The 24088-nt window shown below is 42.9% G+C and overlaps 3 protein-coding genes across 3 annotated transcripts; 2 read left to right on the top strand and 1 right to left on the bottom strand.

Moving 5' to 3' along the window:
• Positions 1-6128: 6128 nt before the first annotated feature.
• On the top strand, positions 6129-6806 carry AFUA_4G14370 (uncharacterized protein; the record flags this gene model as incomplete). The annotated part of the gene is made up of 1 exon (XM_077804690.1): positions 6129-6806. One exon carries the CDS (start codon positions 6129-6131, stop codon positions 6804-6806), a length of 678 nt encoding a protein of 225 aa, XP_077660829.1.
• Positions 6807-18616: 11810 nt separating this feature from the next.
• Positions 18617-20476, bottom strand: AFUA_4G14360 (putative capsule associated protein; the record flags this gene model as incomplete). The annotated part of the gene is made up of 1 exon (XM_746303.1): positions 18617-20476. The coding sequence occupies one exon, from the start codon at positions 20474-20476 to the stop codon at positions 18617-18619; it is 1860 nt and encodes a 619-aa protein (XP_751396.1).
• A 1628-nt stretch (positions 20477-22104) lies between these two features.
• AFUA_4G14350 (Kelch repeat-containing protein) lies at positions 22105-24088 on the top strand (the record flags this gene model as incomplete). The annotated part of the gene is made up of 6 exons (XM_746304.2): positions 22105-22195; positions 22243-22326; positions 22372-22988; positions 23038-23177; positions 23223-23567; positions 23629-24088. 6 exons carry the CDS (start codon positions 22105-22107, stop codon positions 24086-24088), a joined length of 1737 nt encoding a protein of 578 aa, XP_751397.2.

Here is a 24088-nt window from a genome sequence, read left to right as displayed (position 1 = left end):
TAACTGTGAGTAGATATTTAGTAATTCTTTTTAATCACTATTTAACAAGGATGAAATTACAAAGGCTACTAAACCATAATTCTATAGTTGCTGAAATGGATACTTCACTTTTTATAAAGTAACTATTTTAAGTATCTTTATTATATTTAGAGTATAGTCGCGTATAAGTATCTAAGTTAAAAAGAGGGATGATGTAATAGAGAGTATACTAATAGATAAATACAACTCTAGGGTAGTCCTTATAATATAAGGTAGATATAATCTGAGATTTAGTAGTAGAGGTGAAATACTACTAGCAAGTATGACTTATTAGAAGGAATTATGTAATAATGCTGAATAGGGTAATTTTATATCTAGTTATAAGAGGGAAAGCATATTATTAGGTTAGTCCTCATATACATCTGCTCTTCGGTGAATCACTGGCTAAGTAGGATGTCTATATAATTTACTTCTCACTCGTGTATTCAGATATGTGATATAGAGCCTAAGTGTTACGACACCAACACAGCCGCGCTAGCGCAAGGTGGATATGACAGGCAGAAACCTAAGGATTAATGATCACCATTCAATCCCAGAGTGAATAGGGCATAATCTAGAGAAATACTTAATCTAGATGGGGTTTTGCAGAAAAATAGTTCAATAATTACTTACTAAATATATTTTTCTATAAACTATTATCATATAACATAGTAGGTGGGTATACAGGATCTATAATAGGAGGGTGTTGTAATTATCTACCATTCTACTAGTATACTAACTATCACCATGTTACGGCACTGACACAGCCGCGCTAGTACAAGGCGGATGTGACAGGCAGAAACCCAAAGATTAATGATTACTAGTCAATCCCGGAGTGATCAGGGCATAATCCAGAGAAATGCTTAATCTGGACAGGTTCCCACAGAAATGTAGTTTAGTAGTTGCTTACTGAATATTAATGCTTACATAATAAAGCACACTAACAAGGAGCACCTCACGTGATAAATGATATATGGATGGTATGCCAAGACAACATTATTGAGGTATGTGATATACCACCACCATACCCAGGATATACCACTGGATATACTAACTGGAGGAACTATGGGATATAAGGACATTTATTCACGCTGTATCTAGAACTCTTAGTTTTAGTTCCTTGTGTTTAATATCAATTATTTACTTAAGTATAAGATTACTAGTCTGATTTGTCAGCTACTCTATACTATTAAGTATATATACTTAATAGGCCTTGCTTCTATCTCTACTGTTATTGTTCTTGTGTTACCTTTAGTTATCTTTGACCCTTAGTTAGGTCATTGTATCACTGTGTTATCAGGCTATCTGGTCGATAGGCCTTAGGTAAGTATTAGATATAGTCCAGGGACTATATCGCCCCGTTCCCAAAGTAGTAGACTAGCAGAGAACAGCAGAGACGGATCCCAGGGTGTGACACACCACTACCACCCGGAGGAACTATAGGATATAAGGGTGCTTATTCACAATGTGTCTAGCACTCTTAGTTTTAGTTCCTTATATTTAATATAAATTATTTACTTAAGTATAAGTTCACTAGTCTAATTCATTAGTTACTCTCTACTATTAAGTATATATACTTAATAGGCCTTGCTTCTATCTCTTGTCATGGTGCTGCCGTGGATAGGAGTTAGCATCGCCAGGAAGGAATCACGTGACTCTGGGAATATCTTCACCGCATAACTTAGTAACCTATTTAAAGGTCCTTGAGCTACATCCTGTCTATAGAGCCTGCCTGTACTAGTCTACCCTATAACTAGAATAGATAAGATATAGATTGCTATAGCTAGTCTGAGTGTTAACTTCCTTATTAACTGACTTCTGTTTACCTGTGATCCAGCACCTTAATATTATATAGCTCCTCCCTTGGAGTTAATACTGTCAGAATGCCTATCCCTCTGCCCTTATTTCTACCTAGTAACCCTAAAGAGTTCTCTGAGCATGTTACTAGCTATAGTACTAAATAATATAAATACTACCACCTGGTATATAAGTATATCTAGAAGGCTAAATTAACTATTAATAAAGCAAACTAATAAGCTAAATAATCTAAGGCCTAACTTCTAGAACTCTAGCATAAACTTACTATCTTAGAGCAGAGATATAAATAAGAGATTACTAAACTAAGGGCTATCCTATAATACTAGAAGGAATAGCTATAAGAGAAGGAATAGCAGTATATACAGGCTGCTATAGAAAGGGATTAAGCCTATTACTTAGCTACCCCTACTGTAAATATACCTATACCAACACCTATACATAACCCTATTACTAAGAAGCCTATAGTTGCTCTAGTAGGAATACCTATATTAACTACTACCCTATCTTCCAAAGCTACTAAATTATCAGAATGACTCCCTGACCCTAATAAGTTTAAAGGTAACTAAAAGGATCTTTAGTATTTCATAGCGCAGATTCAAGAGAAAATAAATATTAACCTTAACCGCTTCCTGATGCCGCAGAGCTAGATAGCTTATATAAATAACTGCCTGAAGGGTGCGCTGTATACCTAGATTCTCCCCTATATTAAGAAGGGAATTTATACCCTTAATAACTACTAAGACATCCTAGACATCCTAGAGCGCGCCTTTAGTGACCCTAACTATATAAATAATACCTAAAATGAGCTATTCAGCCTGCGCTAGACTAATAAGGAGTTTAGCACCTTCTTTACAGAATTTCAACGCCTAGCCCTGGAGGGTAAGATGCCTAAAGAAACCCTATCTATCCTACTTAAATAAGCTATTAGTTATAAACTCTAGGGCATGCTTATGCATAACTAGCCTCTAAGCCAGGAGTACTATTAGTTTGCTAGATTCCTATAGGAGCTTAAGAACCACTACTAGTAATACACCACTAACTAGCCCCCTATTATTAAGACCTATGCTATTACTACTAAACCTACCCTATATTCTAGTTACCCTAAAGCTCTAGCCCTATTGCTACTAAGTCTACTAAGCAACCCTAGCACCCTATTATTCAAAGGAATAAGCATACGCCAGCGTAATAATATAACCCTATAGACCTAGGTACTACCTAATGCCTAATGAGAAAGGGGTATAGCCCCTCCTGCCGCGAGATAGGTGCCTACTTCTGATATAGCTCCCTGAAACACTAGATCAGGGACTGCCCCCACCCTGATACCTATTAGAGAGTATAAATTATAGTGTCTTATAAACCACGCCTAGAGAGCCCCCAGAGGGGATAGATTCCAGAATCTAGAAGCCTATCGCCTAGCTAGACCTCCTTAGTAAAAGGAGTGAGCCTAGAGTAAGCCATAACTAGGCTTAGAAACTATATATTATTTAAATTTCTGCTGCTGCTGTTTACGGACTTAACCTTAAGGAATAAATATAATAATTAAAAGCTATAATATTACCTGTGACCCTAGAGAGGGAAGAGAAGGGAATAAAATTACCTATTTATGCCCTGTTAGATACCAGAGCCAAAGGATGAGGATTTATTAATAAAGGATGGGCTAAAGACTAGAAGCTAGAGCCTATCCCCCTAGCAGACCCAATAACCTTGCATATATTTAATAGGAGAGAACCAGAGAATAAGAAGATAACCTATTATATTTAGATGGATATGAGAATTGAGGACTACTTTGAGAAAGATATGAGGTTTTATATTGTCTAGTTAGCATACTACCCTATTATACTAGGAATACCTTAGATGAAGGTATATAACCCCCTAATATAATTTATAGCCTATAGCATTATATTTAATAGTAACTACTGCTAGAAATACTGTAATGCTCTCTAGAGGCTAACTAAAATACAAGCCCTGCATAACATCCCCCTAAAGACCTAATCTAGATACCTACCCCTGAGACTAAAGGGACTAGAGAATAGAGATATAGCTTTTATTTTCTTAGCTGCCTGCTTAGCTTACGCCTAGAGAAACACCTAGATATTTATAATCACCCTGGAAGATCTTAAAGCCGCCCTAAGGATTAGGAAAGCTTAGAAGGAAGATCCCACTAACCTGTTACCTAATAAATTTAAAGACTATACTAATATTTTCTCCCCTAAGGAGGCTAAGCGCCTGCCACTACACTGCCTCTATAACCATAATATTAAGCTGTTAGAGGGAAAGACCCCCCTATTTAGCCCTCTATATGCTATATCCTAAGAAGAATTAAAAGTCCTGAAGGAATGGATTAAAGAGAACCTGAGGAAAGGCTTCATCCACCCTAGTTCATCACCCGCCGCGTTGCCTATCCTATTTGTTAAAAAGCTAGGTAGAGGCATATAAATCTATATTAATTACCAAGCCCTAAATGCTATAGTTATTAAAGACTAATACCTACTACCCCTAACAAAGGAAACCCTGAATAACCTAAAAGGGATGAAATATTTTATAAAGATTAATATTATTTTAGTATTTAATAATATATATATTAAGAAAGGATAAGAATACCTAACAGCTTTCCATACCTGACTAGGCCTATTTAAGTTCCTAGTAATACCCTTTAGGCTGACAGGAGCACCTATAACCTTTTAGTAATTTATTAATAATACCTTATAAGATTACTTTAATATCTTCTATACTACCTACCTTAATAATATCCTTATTTACAGCAAGACCTATACTAAATATATAACATATGTCTACTCCATCCTATAGAAACTAAGGGAAGCTAGCCTGTATGCAAAAATCTAAAAGTATAAGTTTATTATCCCTAAAACTAAGTTCCTAGGTATTATTATTAGCTAGGATAGTATTTGCATAGATCCTGATAAGATAAAAATAATTATTAACTAGCAAGTTCTAACCTACATTACTGATATTCAGGTCTTTATTAGCTTTAGTAACTTTTACTAGTGATTTATCAAGGATTTCTCTAAAATTATTGCTCCCTTAGTGAACCTGACTAGGAAGAATATCCTATTTATATAGACTACAGCCTGTAAATTAGGCTTTAAAGCCCTAAAGAAGGCATTTGTAAATACCCTAATCTTAAAACTATTTAACTAGACAAAAGATATTATAGTTAAGACTAACTCTTCTAATTATATATCTGCTAGTATAATGTCCTAGTATAATAATAAAAGAGTCCTACACCCTATTACATTCTTCTCTAAGAAGCTCTTAGTTACTGAGTGTAACTATAAGATCTATAATAAAGAGTTACTTGCTATTATTTACTGTTTTAAAGAATAACACCCTAAACTAGAGGGTACACTATCACTAATTAAAGTTATAACTAATCATTATAACCTAGAATATTTTATATCTACTAAGCTGCTTAATAAATAACAAGCTTACTAGTTTAAATTCCTGTCCTGCTTTAACTTTAAAATTATATATTAACCCAGGAAGCAGGGAGTTAAGCCTAATACTCTAACCAGGAGGTTAGAAGATCTCCCTAAAGAGGGGGATGAATAGCTACAATACCAGAGCTAGATAATTCTAAAGAAAGAGAACCTTAACCCTGAGATTCAGAACTCAGTGAAACTAGAAGCTATTATAAGGAGCTAGTTAGCTATAAGAAGAGTTTACTTTACAGACCCAGTGGCCCAAGTTGCTAGAATATCTAAGGAACCTACTAGGGTGCCTGCTTGACTAGCGTGGATAGACCAGCCAGACTAACCAGACTAGCCAGACCAACCAGACTAACCAGACCAACTAGACCAACTAGACCAACTAGACCAACTAGACCAACTAGACCAACTAGACCAACTAGACCAACTAGACCAACTAGACCAACTAGACCAACTAGACCAACCAGACTAACTAGACAAATCAGACCAACTGGACTAACTAGACTAACTAGACTAACTAGACTAACTAGACTAACTAGACCAACCAGACTAATTAGACTAACCAGACCAACCAGACTAACCAGACCAACCAGACCAACCAGAGCCCCCTCCTAGTATTAAAGAACTACTAGATACTGCCTACTAGTTAGACAATACTGTATAGTCTATCCTACAAGCACTGGATAGGAATGCTAGTTAATACCTAAAGATCACCCTAGCTAATTACAGATGATAAGTGTCACGGTGCTGCCGCAGATAGGAGTTAGCATCACTAGGAAGGAATCATGTGACCTTGGGAATATCTTCACCGCATAATCCCGCAACTTACTTGGAGGCCTCTGAGCTATGGTGGCCACTCGCCTGCTCTCGCCCTTTGCAGGCTCATCCCAAGAAATTTTCGAGACCGTCCGAACCCTGGCCTCGACCTGGCTTGAGCGGGAGAGGTTCCCCTACACTGACGGGGGCTCCGTACGTATCTGCTGGGTCCCTGGGCATGCGAAAGTCCCTGGGAATGAAGCAGCTGATCAAGCCGCGAAAGAGGGAGCTGCCTTAGAACCCCCTATCTCCCAAAAACATTCTTTTGCCTCGCTTAAGCGTCAAACAAAGGCTGCCATGATCTCTGGCCTACAGAAGCACTGGCAAGCCGTGGCCCCGCAGCCCTACCAAGATCTTTGCATCACCTCCTCCCCCAGGTGCCCTGATGAGCTACGCCTCCCGCGCCACCTTCTCGGGCGGATCCTAGCAGCTCGTACAGGGCATGGTGATTTTGCAGACTATCATGAGCGGTTCAACCATGAAGACGCCCATCTTCATTGCCGGTGCGGAGCCAGGAAGTCTCCAGTGCACTTCTTCTTCTGCCGAATAGTTAAGAGACGCCTACCCCAACCCCTAGGGCCCCCCTCCGAGATGATTCCCTTCCTTCTGGGAACTGCAAAAGGTGCAGCAAAGCTGGCTGCCTGGCTATCACAGACTCGGTTCTTTGATGATATCTGTCCAAGACGGCCCCTGCCTGAGCACGCCTGAGACAATACAATCCTTCTTTAAAAAAAAAAAAAAAAAAAAAAAAAAAGAGGAGGGGGGAAAGCAGAGACGCGGAGAATTGGCGGATCATAGTGCGGAGATGGATCCATGCAGCTGGCATCGCAATTTAACCTACTATAGCAGACCTTCCCCATGACTGAGGCAGCTATGCGAACGCGCCAAAGTCTCTTGTTTGTACATAGAACTAGCAATAGTTAGAGACACCCAGGGCTCACCCCCTGGCGGCCTTTGCCCCGATTGGGGATAGTGGAAAACGTGCAAGTCACGAGCCACGGCCGTAAAATACATACACACACACACACGCCTCTGAGCTATGTCAAGCTACACAGCCTTCTCACCCAGGAAGGCCATACTCTATTGAATTCTCAGATCAGGCTCTCAATCCAGGCGCCCTGCCTAGGATAAGGGACAGCTCCCCCTCTGCTCACTGCCTGACACCCACCCAGTAACTACCACGCGTTTTAATATGTCAATAACATGATATAATATAATAACTAACCTAGTGGCCCTCTACAGGCTACACTACAGGAGATAACTACCTTAGCTACTACTAGAGCTCTCAAGGGATAGAAAATCTTTAGTCCCATAGCAGCCTTCCTTGATGATCACTAATACCAGAATGCTAGCCTTACACCCCACTAGCTAGGAGCACTCACAGCCCTTAGCAATAACCTGGCTAATATAGCCCAATAACACTTCAATACCTACATTAGCGGCGTGCCCTTGACTAATGCCCCCCTCCCCCTTACCCCTGCCCCTGCCCCTGCTCATAGCCCTGCTTCCTTCCCCCCCTTACCTCCCCCTTCTTATCCCCCCTCCAGTCTTGCCCAGTCCATATATATAACTATCACTAGAAGTCCCCTAGCTAGGAATAATACTACTATAAAGAAAATATATAGTAATACTAAGACTAATAGGTTAGCTACAAAGCTACCACCTCCTAAAATAACTAACTCTTTATGCGCCTTCTAGAGAACTATCTTGCTAAGAGCATAGATGCATTTACTATATATACTAGCCTATAATCCTATCTAGACACTAATAGAAAGCTTCTTAAGGGCATCTAATCTATTAAAACTAGACTTTCTCTTCTACCAGGCTCTACTAAAGCCCTCCCAGCCCTAAAGACCAGAAGAAAGCTATAGCTGCCTTCTTTAAAGACTGCCAGATTAAACAGAGTTCCTACTAGATCTCTTATTAAGTAATTAATATACCTAGGAAGGTTAGCTGACTTACTAGCAGCTAATACTCTATAATCCCTATTAACCCTAAAATCTTATCTTCAGAGATTACTAAAGCTATAGGCCTTAACCTAGTCTTTATTACTAAGACTACTATAAGTGCTGCTAACCCTAATACTATCTTATCTAGCTAGTTTATTAACTTTCTAGAGGACAGCAAGGCCAACCTTCTAGTATGACTCTCCTTATTTAGTATGATCACCAATGCTTAGCTGCTAGTAAGAAAGATAAAGATTATATAGTATAACTACTGCTGGAAGTGGCATAACACTAGATCCTATACTTACTAGCCCTAGTGTTAACTTTGCGGCTCTACCTAGCATACTAAGAAGGGCTATAGTAATAGATATAATACCTAACCTCTCTATACCTACCCTCTAAGGTGCCTACACTGCCATGGCCCCTACCTAGCTAACTATAAGTAATACCTCCTGTGACCTAGTAAGGCAGGCACTTAATACACAAAGACCCAGCAAGCTAAGATTCACAAGACTAGCTCCCTAGAGCTTACTAAGGTATGTCTAAAGAGACAGTGCTGCATACAAGTCCCAGAGCCTTCCTAGGACTAAAATATAGCTATAAATAACTGCCTATTACCCTTCCCCTTCTATACAGCTACCCCCCCACCTTAGAAGCCTTTAGACTCTCCCCTAGTCATGGCTAGAGCAGTCTACTTTGTATCTCCTAAGCCATAGAATAGTTTTAACACTCTAATAAATGAATAAATATAAAGTATAAAAATCACTTAAGGAAGGAGTCCATCTCTATACTCCAGCTAAATATTAGCTATATACCAGAAGCCTATAAAATTGCCCTCTCCTAGGCATACTCTAACTATCTTAATATTATCCTTATACAGGAGCCCTATATTTACAGAGACCTGACTTAAAAGATTATAAAAAGGCACCTATCTTATAAGTGCTTCTCCCTAACTAATTCCTAGGAGATAAGTAGCATCCCTTAAGTTCTTACCTATATTTATTAGAAAAATGGCATCTAAGCCTCCCAACTCTGCCCTGACTTAATAAGCTAAGAGATCCTCTCAGACCTTCTTCTACTCTAGGTCTCCTTATACTCAGGATAATCTACCTTGATATTTAATATATATAATACTCTAGTTGGCATAAAATAGGCAGGTAAAGTAGTAAGAACTCTTACTTCCTTACTAGAGTCCTACTTCTTACTGCCCACCCTACTTACTGGTAATTTTAACCTATACTACTATAGATAGCAGCCCTTACTCTAGTATACACCTACTACCTTTATAGAAATATTTATAGAATAGCTTAACAGGCTTAGACTACTGCTTACCTCTGAGATTAATATCCCTATATATAATAAAGGCAATATCCTAAACCTTGCCTTTGTCTTAAGCTCCCTAACCCTCTTAGGAGCCAGTACTAGGGTTGCATATTATCTAGACACTACCTTAGATTATTACCTACTTCTTACCAACCTACTGTGGGAACAGGGACCTATAGAAACTCTATAAAGACTAAGATTTAATATACTAGACCACACCTACTTTCTCACACTTCTTATCTCTAATATAGCTAACATCAGGAGCTTAGCAGGGAATGAAGATAAACTAGACTATTTTATAAATAGAATTACTATAGCTATCTATAGCTTATACACAGCCTCTGCAAACAAGTCAATACCCTAAGGAGGAGGCTAATAATAGTAGAATACTATATATAAGAAGGTATTACAAGACTACCAGATAGGACTCTGCATATAGAAAGACTTCTAGTAGGTAATATAGTAAGCCTAAGCACAGTACTGGAGAGTTAAGATTAGCATAGTAACTAAGAGCAAGGAGGTGTTTAATATATTAAGATAGCATAAGTCAACAGGCTCCTACCACAGCCCCCTACTTAAGGACCCCTTAAGGCCAGACAGCCCCCTAGTAGTAGCCTTATAAGAGAAGCAGGATATCCTATCCTAGAACCTTCTTTAAAATACTACTAAAGCAGGAGACATCCTACTAGATATATCAGCAGTCCTATCTTACTTACTGCTATTCCCTAATATAACTATGGCCTAAGTTAAGAAATTAATCCTACAAGCAGGGAATATAACCCCTAGGGCTGATGAGCTACCTACTTATATAATTAAGGTAGTATAGCCCCTAATTAAAGACAGAGTTCTTATACTCTATTAGGGTTGCCTTTAAACTAGCTATTATCCAAAGTGCTTTTAATATATAGTTCTAGCAATAATCCAAAAACCAAATAAGTCTGACTAGTCTAGCCCTAGGTTATATAGGCTAATTACCCTTCTGTTAGTACTAGGCAAGGGCCTTAAGAGACTAATTACCTAGAATATAGCATGGATTGCTATCTAGTATAAAGTCCTGGCTAGTTAATAGTTTAGGGCCCTGCCTCTTTGCTCAGCAACTAATCTAACTATATACTTACTCTATAATATAGAACAGGCCCTTAACTAAAGGCTAACAGCCTCACTCCTCACCCTTAATATAAAGGGAGCCTTTAATAGAGTCCTCCCTGGGAGACTTGTCCATAGACTGTGCTTATAGGGCTAGCCTAATAACCTAGCTTACTAGGTAGCCTTCTTTATCATAGGGCGCATAGTATAAATCTAGATTAATAGTGAAATAGGACTAGTAATAGAAATACTCTGTGGCCTACTATAAGATTCACTAGTATCCCTCATTCTATTTATGCTCTATCTAGCCCCCTTATTCTAGCTTAGAGGTCTAAAGACCAGGTTTAGATACACAGATAATGCAGCTATCCTAGTAATCTTGCTATCCCTTAAACTATTAAAGCCTATCAAACTCCCTACAAGAAGCCCTTAACTAGGGTGCTACAGAGGGGATTATCTTCACGCCTGATAAATATAAACTAATCTATTTCTCACGCTGCAAGGCTGACCAGGATCTAAGCTATATACTAAGTATTATAGCAGGCCCAGTCACAGTCTCTGAGAATATAACTTGCCCTTACCTGTGTTAGCTAGGGGTCCTCTTTAATAAGAAGCTCAGCTTTAAGTACTATATTAGAGAGGCAACCTCAAAGGCCCTAATAGTTATAAATACTCTCTATGGCCTTAGGAACATAGTCTAGGGAATTAAGTCCTATCTTATATGGCAGGCTGTAATAGCCTATGTGCTCTAGAAAGCCTACTTTAGTATAGAAACCTAGTGGCTAGGTTACTTGCACCCCTGCCCCTGTGTAGGCTCTATCTCAAACTAGGTCCAGGGGCAACTTGATAAGATAGCTAAGGTTATATAGACAGGTGCTAGGGTAATTCTCCCTATCTACTACATAACTCCCTTGCCTGCTTTATATTAGGAATTAGGGCTCCTACTAGCTAAAGTTAAGCTTGACCACATAGCTATATCAGCCACTATCTATGTTTATTACCTAGACCTTTACCACCCCCTGCGCAGGAGGGCAGTAAAAATTATATAGACTAGCTGGGTAACTAGCTGTTTTGCATGCTGAGTACTAGCCCTGCTAAAATCAGAGTAGATAAACCTACTGTAATATCCCCCGTGGCTCCTAAGGGAGTTATAGGTGGATGCTTAACTATGAATAAAGGCACCTAATAGACTATCTAAGGAGCAGGCGGCTACTAACTTCTAAGACTTTTACTCCTCTCTCCTAAGCACTAATATAAAAGTCTTTACAGACAGGTCTAAACTGCCTAATAGAATAGCAGGTGCTAGTTTTGCTCTATACTAGATAGGAAGACTATATCTCTAATCATCCTTCTCTCTTAGGCTAAATAAAGAGGTTTTTGATGCTAAAGCAGAAGCAGCTCTTACTAGTATTAAAGCAGCCATGCAGTACTATAGTGCATGCTTTACTACTAACCTCTAGGTCTGCCTAGATAACCTAGAAGTAGCTACTTACCTACTCTCACCCTTTGCAGGCTTATCCTAGGAAGTTTTTAAGACCTTCTAAACCCTAGCTTCGACCTAACTCAAGTAGGAGAGGTTCCCCTATACTAATAGGGGCTCTGTATGTATCTGCTGGGTCCCTAGATATATAAAAGTCCCTAGGAATGAAGCAGCTAATTAAGCCGCGAAAGAGGGAGCTGCCTTAGAACCCCCTATCTCCCAGAAACATTCTTTTGCCTCGCTTAAGCGTTAAATAAAGGCTGCTATGATCTCTAGCCTACAGAAGCACTGGCAAGTCGTGGCCCTGCAGCCCTACTAAGATCTTTGTATTACCTCCTCCCCCAGGTGCCCTGATGAGCTACGCCTCCCGCGCCACCTTCTCGGGCGGATCCTAGCAGCTTGTACAGGGCATGGTGATTTTGCAGACTATTATAAGTAGTTTAACTATAAAGACACCCATCTTTATTACTAGTGTAGAGCCAGGAAGTCTCCAGTACACTTCTTCTTCTGCTAAATAGTTAAGAGACGCCTACCTTAACCCCTAGGGCCCCCCTCAGAGATGATTCCCTTCCTTCTAGGAACTCTAAAAGGTGTAGTAAAGCTGGCTGCCTGGCTATTACAGACTTAATTCTTTAATAATATCTATCCAAGGCAGCCCTTGCCTAAGCACGCCTAAGATAATACATCCTTCTTTAAAAAAAAAAAAAAAAAAAAAAAAAAGGGAAAGCAGAGATGCAGAGAATTAGTGGATTATGGTGTAGAGATAAATCTATGTAGCTGGCATTGTAATTTAACCTGCTATAACAGACCTCCCCAATGACTAAGGCAGCTATGTGAACGCGCCAGAGTCTCTTATTTGTATATAGAACTAGCAATAGTTAGAGACACCCAGGGCTCACCCCCTGGCGGCCTTTGCCCTGACTGGGGATAGTGGAAAACATGTAAGTCACGAGCCACGGCCGTAAAATACACACACACACACACACACAGCAGTCCTTCTGACTGGGGGTATAGGCAAAATATTAATCTAAGTAGCATGCTTCCTCTAAAATAGTAATATTCCCTATATACTAGCTTCCTATTATGGCTAGTCTGCTGCTTCTCTAGATATGCTAGTAGTTAAGTTTAATTAGCTAGATAAGGATATCTAGCGCATTCCATTCAACTATAAGTTTGTTATTAGATAGGTAATCTCTGCTATATATCTAATAGAACTATAGGCACTAGAGCTATAGAAGCCCTTAAATAAGTTTATTAACTATATACTAGAGAAGCATAATGTCTATTACTTTATCCTTATGGCTAGTAGCTCTGCTAAATATAGGAAGCTAGGTATAAGAATAGTTTAGTAATATTTTCTCAATAGGCAGGTAGATTATTGTGTGCTCCGGCCGAGTTGGTTTATAGGTTAGTAGCCAAAGACTCTTATTAGAAATTCTCTCTCATGGAAGGCATAGTGCTAATATTTGCTGGCTGGTTAGAAAATCTAACTAAGAATAGTCTGTGCTAACTCATCTGTGATTAAGGTAAGATCTATACTACCTGTAGGCGGGGTAAAATCCTATTTATTAGTGCTATGGATATTATAGCTATTGCCTATCACACTCTGATAGATCCTGTCTTATATAACTATAACTACTAGGTGCTGGGACCTGAGCTCTTAATATATAATAATATTACTAATAAGCTAAGCCATATCCTAGGATAAACTATTAAGCATGTTAAGCTTTCAGAGGAGGAGTAGTACTAGGGGCTAGTAAATACAGGTGTCTCTAAGTACTATATAGGCTTCCTAACAAAGCTAGAGGTTGCGGCCTTGACTAGGTTTAAGACATGGGAAAATAATAAAGTTAAGAAGGTCACTAGGTAATCTCTAAGATATTTTAATCTCTTTATGCAGGAGAATTAGTTAGTATAGGTTCTAGAGGATAAATAATCACCTTTACTTATAGTCTGTAATTATATAGTATAAATACTTTTAGTAAAGCTAGCCCTGCTAAAACCTGAGAATCTACATCTTTTCACTTAATAGATAAAAGAACTCTCTATTATAAAGTCGAACCTTAAGCATATAGAGTATGTGATGCCTGGCTGATATCTGTCTCTGTCTTTCTCAATCATTAAGAAGAGACATAAGAGAGGTGACCTTGAGACTCTCTCTAATTTGTGTTAATTCTGACTCTGATTGTAACTCTGCCCCTGACTCTGTTGACAGGTCATCAAGTTTGCTGAGTATCTACTTCACAGGACAGATTAGGTCTTTTTCGATGTGGCTACTGTTTGTGAGAGTCTGGGAAGTTAAATAAAGGATAATGCTGCTGTACGATGTCTAAACAGCTTGCTTCTTAACCCTGTTAGTACTCCTAAGGAGAATATAGAAGTGTCCTAATCAGAAAGCGCGTGCCTCATTAGCACGGAGTGTTCCCTTATCCATATGCGCAGGGCGCAATTATAACTACACTTAACTCTTCTCAGCTCCCTATCTATTATTTCAAGGAGAGTAGACTCTGCGACAGCCTTGACCAAATCTACCTTAGATTTCGCGCCCCCTTGCTCTAGTCCTTTTATGCTCTAGAGAGGTGGGTTAAGGATACCTTCCTGTTCTCCTCCTCCTCTTTCTGCGTACGGCGTCTTCGACTGTAAGCTGGGGAGCCGGGGCTCCTTTTCCTCTCGTTAGGCTCGGGTATTCCCTCCTCTATACCGCGTTTGTCAACTGTCTTGGGCTTGTTGACTAGAGCTCTTTTAGCCGGCCAGGTACAGGCTACCTCGGTCCACTGGTAATAAATAATGGCCCCCTGTCCTTGATCAGGGCTATTCCCTCTGATCCAAGCTTCTGATTTTTGTGAATAGTAGTGGCGCGCTCCCGAGTCTGTAAAGAGGTGAGCTTGACGTAGGCCCCAATCCATACACAACTCCCTGACGCTAGGGAGATTGCGCTGGCTGCAACTGTCATTAAAGTCTCTATTAATCTAGCCGTACCCCCTGTCATTATGGAAAACGCCTCTGGTGTCGAAGTGTATGCCGATCAGCTCAAGCCAGGAAGCTCTGGTTGCCTGGATCGAGTCGCAGTCTATGTGGGGCTGTGAACTCCGGGTATTTCTTTTGTGGTTAGAAGTAAGTGGTGCCCTATATCTTGATTCTAGTATGAATCCTTGGGGGCTCATGGGGATATATTGCTTGCAATTGGATGTTGGGGCGCGAGCAACTAGTTTATCTATTAATTGCTTGATATCTAAGTTTTAGATGGGGCCTCGGCCGCAGGCAAAGAATTTGTCTAGACGGGTATGAACAATCCGGCTTGCCATTGACCTAAAGGCAAATAAACATGTCGTGGAATAGGTCTTCCAACGTGATTTTCATCTGCTTGAGCTTTGCGACTAGACGTTGATAGTTATACAGCATGCTGACATAATCCCCTTGTGGGTGGAGGTCTAGCAATGCTTTCACGGTCATCAGGCGCTCTTCGGCCGTAGAAATGCCATTTATATTACTAAGTTCACGCCAAAAATGTGCTGCACTCATGCTTTCATGCCAATTAACAGTGGATTAAATTCTCTTATTAAGAGAGAGGAGAGTGCGTGAGTGCAATATTTCATTTTGCTTCTGCCATCGGGCAACTTCTATGGGCTTATATAAAGGAGGTGATATTTCGACATTGACTAATATAGATTTAGCTTCGATCCACTGGGCTTTAAGAAGAAGGTTATCTCGCCAGGTAGCGTAATTCTCACGACCTTTGAGACGAACTGGTTGGCGATCAGCGAATCACCCTTTGGCAGGTTTCTGAATACGCTCTTGTTCCTGTTACACATGGTCTGATTGGGATGTCAGTGCAGGTAGATGCTGGGGTGCAGTTAAACACCCTTGAAGTCTGTTGATCTGGTCCTGTAGTTGCTGTATTAAATTATTCGTTGTCTGTAGATCTAAGACGTGCTCTTTATTATCATCTTGAGGATTAGAGGTAGTTTCTGGTTTGAATGACTCTGAGCGTTCGGTGAGATCTAACTGCTCGTCTGCGGATTGTGGTGTTTGTAGATTATAATATAACTAGTTTTGAGTTGACATCTTAAAAGGCACTGCGGATTGTCTGCTTTTAGTTTGTTTGTTTGGCATACTGTTTGCCTGTTGTTCAGGCCAAAATTCAGGGGCTTGATATATATTCTTTCCCCCCCTTAAATCCGGGACAGGGGACATTGGTGCACATTAGCAAAGGAATGACAGGTCGCCGTCCATCTAGCCATACGGAATGGAAGGCTTCCCTCTTCGAGTCTAGGGGTCATAACCTGTGAAGCGATGGATGCTTGTCGATTGGATGGGGGACTAGAAATCTATCTAACTTTGACTAAGCGAGGGAGCTAAGCCACAAGGGGACGTAGTCACGTTCCAACATCACAGTACTTGATGTCTTATTATGATAAGAGTCCCACCGGTCAGCTGTCAAGTCAGGATCGTTCTAGAGCTGAGCGATTTCTATCTTCGGCTCCTATGTCACGTGGAAGCTGCTCTACTGTATGATTAGGTAACGCAGCTAGCTACTCCGCCCAATTTCTGATCTCTTGCTGAAGTCGAAAGCTATCTCATCAAGGCACTATACTCCTCTATTTCTTCAAAAGGATATTTCTCTTCGGTACATTCCGCCCTATCGTCATCATATCTATTCTCGATGTGACTATGTTTCGACATTATGTCTAGTAGCATGATGGACACCAAGGAGACCCCAAAGCAGTTCCATATGCTTTGGAGGTCTCGGGGGGCTCGACGAATGTTTACCACTAAGCCGTGTTCTTGAAGACATCTGGCTAGCATGACGATGAATAGTGCAAACCTAACTGGGACGGATGGCAAGGCAGAGGACTTGAGGTGGCCTTAGTCGCTCAAGAAGCAGAGCGCTACAAGTATGCACTTTTCGGATTACTAGTGGATATCTAGTCTGGAAGCGAAGACTAACTCTATAATATCCTAGCTACTGTCTAGAAGGAACAAACCCTCTCAGAAGCTATTCACAGTGTATTAGACAGGTATTGCCTCTGATTATATTATAAGTTATAATGACAAGCAATACTCCAGAGCAGACCAAAGTTTCCGAGACAGGTGAGGCTAAGTCTACTCCCTCTCATCAACCTTATTAGCTGAACGCACGCCCTAGCCCAGAATGCTCTGTTATCCCGGCCACACCGAGTGTCAATAGACCGGAATCATACCTATTAATTACTGTGGTTGTACCGGCTCCTCTATGGATATAAGAAGGAGTTACAAGGTTAACTATAAGTGCCGCGGCGGCGAGGTGCAAGAAGCGGCTCCGATCCAGTTGTGATGCCGATGACCCCTAGGATCCTAAACTATTAATTCCTGGCGCAACTCGACAGCGCCCGAGGAAGAATCAAAACCAATAGCTAAGCCTCTTTATCATTCACTGGGCGGCTCAGACCCAGTCCTATGTAATTATTCCCTTGCTATCTAAGAGGTCCGTGGGAGAGCCATCCTCACTGTTAAATCCAGCGGACTGAAACCAGCATATTATCTCACATATGTTCCTGACGCTATCCTGATGCTGCCTTAAACACCTCCTACCGATACTTCAGGGAAACAAAGGCCATATACCTCGGATGAAAACGCACTGTTGGTGCGACTGAAGGAAAGAGAGGGCATGCTGTGGGCGGAGATTACTGCCTACATCCCCAAAACAAAGTGCATCATCCCTCTAAGTCCACTACTCAACCAAGTTACGCCACAAGGCAACCACTCGGGCCGAAAAGCTACGGATACGCCGGTGAGAGGCACTTAAATTAAGAGCACCAGGCCAAAGCCAGTCCAGCTAAAAGAGGCCAACAAGTGTATCCGGCTAATTTGCCTTCCAACCATCGACCCTCCCTCCCTCGTCTAGCATTGGACACTAATTGGAATCTAGTTCATGCTATTGTTTGATGCCTGCTGCAGGTTATCCCCGGTTCTGGCTGTTTTGACTGGCTGGCTCTTGTCACGTTCTCCTGACATAGTATCTATGTCTTATCTACTACACGGAATGACCAAGTTTGAACCAGGCAAGGCACGAGTTATCCCGCTCTCGTCGTTATATGATGCTCTCGTTTTCTCAAAATCGCCAGGTCTCTCGGGAAACCGATTTCGTATCATCGAGGGAGGTGTGGTAGAGTTCTCTGCTGTCGTCAAACATTGGCGGCTCTGGGGCGGAGTTGTTTCCGTCGCAATCGAGACATTTTGGAGAGCTTGGGGTATTATATCGGTTTCCGTCAGATCTATCTTATAAGGACCGAGCATCCGCTGCTTGACTGAAGATTCGTCATTTGTCAATGAATAACTGAGGTTTTCATCAACATTCTTAACCGTGCTACGATCGTTCGACCTGATTTCCGGGTTCGTCTCGCCAATGGTCTGCTTAGTTACCCATCGCTACTTAAAGTGACAAGATGATCATGATAATGGCAGCAGCATACTCTTAAGATGGCAAGAAGTGTGTTCGTATTAAGGGATACCGATAGACGTGCCTAGAATATCAGCAACGTCACTGGCCAGAGTCTCAAGTTGAACAGATAGAAAGCTTTGCGCATCTTGGATGCCTTGGGAGAACATTCAACACAAGGTTCTATAGTTGAAAACGTTATATACATTATATACAAGAGGTGGTCATAAGCCTAACATTAGAAAGGTATATACCTTCGGACGGTCTACCCACGTCTGACCCATAACATATCCTCGGTATAACCCAAATTATCACGTCTATCATCACAGATCCTTGCGTATTCAAGCAACAATCGATACATATAGATCTGCATATCTTCCGGGCGAAGCACCTTCTCCGCCCACTTTTTGCCATTCAGGGCAATCTTTCGCGCGGCGTGGTCATGCCCCGACCCGCGGTATCCAATAAAATACTCCATTATGCCGTAGATATCTAGAAACGTCGAGTCCATAGGGACGAAATGGGCCCAGGGAATGAGCCGCGAGTCATGCCATTCATCGTAGATGGTAGCTTTGATGGGAAGCGAGGTTGATAGTAAGAATCCGCGGTACCGTCCGCTAAAGGAATTGCCATCCACGTCAGGCAGGTATTTGTAATCGTACTGCTTATTCATTGGCATTTCGGGAACGAGGGAAAAATAAGGTTCCGTGTAGGCGCAGTGCGGATCCGTCAAATCGTACTCGCAGGGTTGTCCTGGCGCACAGGGGAAGCACACGAGATGGACGAAGCCCGCATCGACATGGTCCTCCACGAACTCGGGGAGGTGGCCAGCATGACCCGAGGCCAGATTGTAGTAGTCGTAGCTGGGAAGAATGAAATTCACAAAGCGAGAACCGTCCTTTTCGGCGGCGGCGACGGATGTCCCGTTCAACATGGCTATTAGACGATGGCGATGGAATCCAGTCCAGTTGTTGACTCGGTTCCGACCTCCCGATGCGATGCCGCGCCAGATCAAGGAATCTTTCTTGGTTTCCCATGGACCACCATGGTGATTGCCGCCAGAGTATCGCGTGTTCTTGGCCCAGTACATAGCGGGAGGTATCAGGATCTCATTATTGACCGACAGCTTGGAACCTCCGAAAAAAGGGTATAGTTCGTGCGCGGTGGATATGGACACGGGCTCGATAAAGGTTCCATGGAGAGCTTGCATCTCCGGACGCCAGCAAATATCCTTGGACTGGGTCCAGTTGCGCACATAGCCATTCTGCGAGTGTGGCAGAAAGTTCTCCATTGCCACATGCAGGACTGTAGCTGGGTTGAGGGAGAGACTTTTGCGCGACGGACTGTCTGGCGGGCAGCCGACACGAGCCATATCCCAGAACTGACCATCGTCGGGACCCAGGAAGCGAGGTTCGAATTTCCCAGATTCGGATTCATTCTTAACAGCTGTGTATTCTGTGATAAAGTCCGCAGGACTTTTATCTCGCATCCACTGTCGGCTTACACGTTCCTTGACCATGTATTCGGCAATGGTTTCCGAAGGCACAACGATTCGAGATTCATCCATGGGGTTAAACGGCATGTCGAGGTCAGGAAGGTACTGCTCGATGCTTCCCACAAGACTGAGCCATGAGTCTAACCAGAGTGCTCCGTGGTCCGTGATAGCGGTCGCTTTGTGGTTGCGAACAGCGATGCGGGGTTTGAGGCTTTGCGCTTGCCGTCGGATCTCCTTCGGTTGGAGGCCCCAAAATGGATTTAGGTCATCATAGATTTGGTCAAAAAAGTCCTCAATAATGAGCGCGTCCTTGGATCGAGCGAATTCGAACCACTCTTTGAAGCCTGGGGGCGGATGTCGATCCCGACGGCGACGATATTGCTCTGTTGCGGCATCGAAAGTTTTTACCTCCTTTCCAAGTAGCGATCGCCATTCTGCATCCGCATTTATGATGAGTTGATGGATAGGATGGTCTCCTGACAGTGATGGTGAATCTGCGTGGTTGTACGGTATATTAAATCCCACCGGTTCGTTGCCCCGTCTGCCAAATAACCAAAACCCCAAAGTAAACGACACCGCCGAAAATATAAGAGCGGCAGATCGAGCCTTGAACGGCGACAATTTCACCATGTTGAAGGGGGAAATGCGATGATAATAATCACACACAGAAAGAGAGAGTTTTGGGGAAAATGATCGCAACCGGAGTGACCCGTCAGCGCCTTATCAAACACGGAGCTGCTCGTGACAGTCGGCGAACGCCATGTCCTGGACTACCAGGGCCTGAAACTCTGCCAGTGTCGAAGATTTTTGGAGCAAACCGATTTAAGCGGCGGAGACGGAAGCAGTTTGGCCACTTTAATTTAAGTACGGTACTAACCTTTGATAGTTAACGTCCGTAGTCCCGGGCAAGACAAGACAGACGCATGTTGACTGCGCCGCAAAATGCCCAAACTCCATGCCGCCTTGGCCCTGGTATGGAGTCCCACGGAATTCAAATTGGTTTGAATTCAATTGCACGAGCAAGCTTGCCTGAGTGGAGGATGTCGATTACTAAAAGACTTGATTTTCAGGATCAGATTAGGTTAAGGTTCTTCCAGTCGTCTACTCTGGCATGTGCCGTGAGACACATGAGGGATAGAATTTCTCCCCCTTCTTTGGCCCAAAAACAGTCACATCCCGCTTACGAGGATATCCTGCATTCATGTGAAGCAAGCCAACGCGCTCCAAATTTGATTAATTAATTGACTGGAAGTGTACGGATCGGCCCCGCGCTAAACAAGGATTAAGGTACTACCTGTACGCTGTCGGATTTGGCCGCCAACCTTGGAAAGGGGGCACCGACATATTTTCCAAATCATCGCTTGCCATATATTCTGCCTTGCAATGGAAATGTTGAACTTGTAAAAACTACGAAGTGACCCCAGCTACGGAAAGGAAAAAGAAGAATGATGTCTCACCCGATCCCTGTTTTCCCTGTTTGCCGCAGAGACCGGATGGGGAAATGGCAGCGATAATGACGCTAAAAGCCCTTCCGCGAACATTAGCGACGACTCCATGAGCAGTTCCGCACTTGCACAGCAACTCACGACTCGAGTGGATTAAACTTTCGAGAATGAGCCAGTAAGATCATCTATCCACGAGCTATCTGCCTTGTGTATCCGCCGCCTTAGGGGTCTTTGTGGAGTCCAGGAGCTCCAATCTGGCCCAATCATAGCACGGCAGTATTTAGGACATGCTTACAGATAGTAGTTCATCCTACGTGTCAGCACCTAGGAAGCCTTAATATACACTTAATATAGCAAATTGAGATTGTGCTCACAGTTGGTACCTTTCGTGTCAGGCTGAATAAGAGGGGAACAGTCTCCCCATTCTCCGTCGAACTCGTCATAGAGTGTAGAGAGCACGATCGGCAACATGTCCTGTAGTGATTTGAACTCAGTACTCACATCATCGCTGATGTTGATGCTGCTGATCCTTGACCATGATCAACCATAAGTCACGGAGATTGTGCATTTGGGCTTCATGTAGTCTAAGCGCCGCGTTCGGTCCAAACACTGAATATAATATAACATCTATGCCTGATAAGCTAAAGGGCCTTGTCTGTCACGTATCTGGTTCTTACTAGCCCCCTAATATCCCAGGCAACTGATATCTGTCGGTCTTGCTCTCTCTCGTTTCAGGTTGGAATCGACGTTCCATTGTTTTCCTATCCTTGGGGATCTACTTTCCTGCCATTTAGCACATGGTCAAATTCCAATATGACACGATACGCTTCAATCTTCATTTTCCTACATGTGCTCTTCCAGCTTAGCCTTGCTCAATCCAATTGCACTCGACTCTTTCATTCAGGTGCGAGTCAAAATTCTACGGATATCGACTATTATTGACTCTGTCAGCCGTTGTCAACAACCAAACACTATTCATTGATGGCGGGGAAATGCACACCCTCTTGCCAAATGGCACCATAATCACCTTTGCAAGTCCGTTTCACTCCTTTGGTCTGTCGTCCTCCGCTAATTTTGCAGTCACCGATCTTGAGACAATCGACCTGTCAAAGTCGTGGCAGAATTCCGACCCCGGTCTCTTCAACTACATCGCAAAGCCGTGGAACGCATCCGACCCGGCTGATTATCCCCCGTACCTGAACGAAGGCGCTTCTTTCTCTAATGGCGAAAGCCTCTTTTTCTACGGAGGCTATTCCAGCGGGTGGGGAGGGCCTCCAATCCCTCCTCTCGCGACATGGAAGTACGACATCGCAAATAACAACTGGACTAGAGATGGCTTCTGGGGCGTTCCCCTCGTGAGACTCACTCAGGGAGGCGCGGTCCAGTCGTCCGTCGATAAAAAGGCCTACTATCTAAGCGGCACTTTGAACCCTGCTGGAAACCCGGTCTTCTATGGCACCCCCGGGGCTGATACGTACATGACTCCGGGACTGATCACCCTAGATATGAACACCCTTGAGTGGACCAACGCATCCACTACCGATATGGACACTTTTGGTACCATTGGCGATGGCTACATGAGTCTTATCAAATCCGTGGGTGACCAGGGCCTTATCGTGGCATTCGGAGGATATACGTATCCAGTCGGGGAGAAGATTTCCTTTTTGGCTGCGAGACAGAATGAAACTACTCATCGGGTATAGGTCTTTTCTCTTTTCTATTCTCAGTCCCTGGCTGACGGCTCAGAATTCAATGGAGTTTGTTCGTGTCTATGATATTGCGAACAGGAAATGGTACACGCAACAAACAACGGGCGACATTCCCCGCTGGCGAATGGCCGGCTGCACCGTGGTAGTTGCATCAGACGATCTGTCATCCTATTCAATGTAAGTTGTCCGGATCCTATTATCAATTACATGCTCAAGAACTAGCTATGTTTTCGGAGGTATGGGACAAACGACCGCGGAATCCGACGGGGACGTCTACGTCCTCTCCCTACCCTCTTTCCAATGGATCCGAGTCTACCGAGACAACACTATCCGGTACAAGCACAAATGCCAGCTGGTGCAAAAGCATACCATGCTGGTTATTGGCGGAATTATTCCCATCGACGGGATGGAGTACTATCCCCAGTCACGAAACTGCGACACTGCGACCTTCGCCAACGGCATAGGCATATTCGACCTGCAAACTCTGTCCTGGAGAACAAACTATAATGCAACTGACGTTGTTGGATATGCGGTTCCATCCCAGATTTCAGACGTGATTGGCGGCGGGTAGGTTCTCCGTCGTCCAGCCCTACACTTATAGGATACACAAGTGTCTAACCACTAGTAGTCCAACCGGCGACGCAACCCTTACCGAACCGAAAAACGGCTTCAACAGCACACAGCTCGCTAGCCTATTCACAAAGCGCAGTGTACGGGCCACTTCTACTGCGGTCTCCCCCAGCACTTCAGCAACTTCCACGTCAACGGCAACGTCAACGCGACCCCGCGCAGCAGCACCCTTATTATCAGGCGGCACCATAGCTGGAGTAATTATTGGCTCTGTTGCTGGTGCAGCCGCCATTGGCGCACTAGCCTTCTATCTGCTTGTCCTTCGACGACGCCATAAAGCCAAGCTCATGAAGCAGAGTATTCCCTCGTGGGCGGATCTCCCGGCAGGGAAACCTAAGAAGCCTCCTCAAGTTGACCCGACAGAGTTGCAGGGGGAGCACCATCCCGCGGCATTTGAGTTAATGGGCGATGGGGAGTTTCCAAGGGCTGAGTTGCCGGCTGAGGCAAATTGTTTATGA

This window comes from Aspergillus fumigatus, chromosome 4, assembly GCF_000002655.1.
Source record: "Aspergillus fumigatus Af293 chromosome 4, whole genome shotgun sequence".
In the NCBI taxonomy this organism is placed as follows: Eukaryota; Fungi; Ascomycota; class Eurotiomycetes; order Eurotiales; family Aspergillaceae; genus Aspergillus; species Aspergillus fumigatus.
This window is presented reverse-complemented; position numbering and strand designations above follow the sequence as displayed.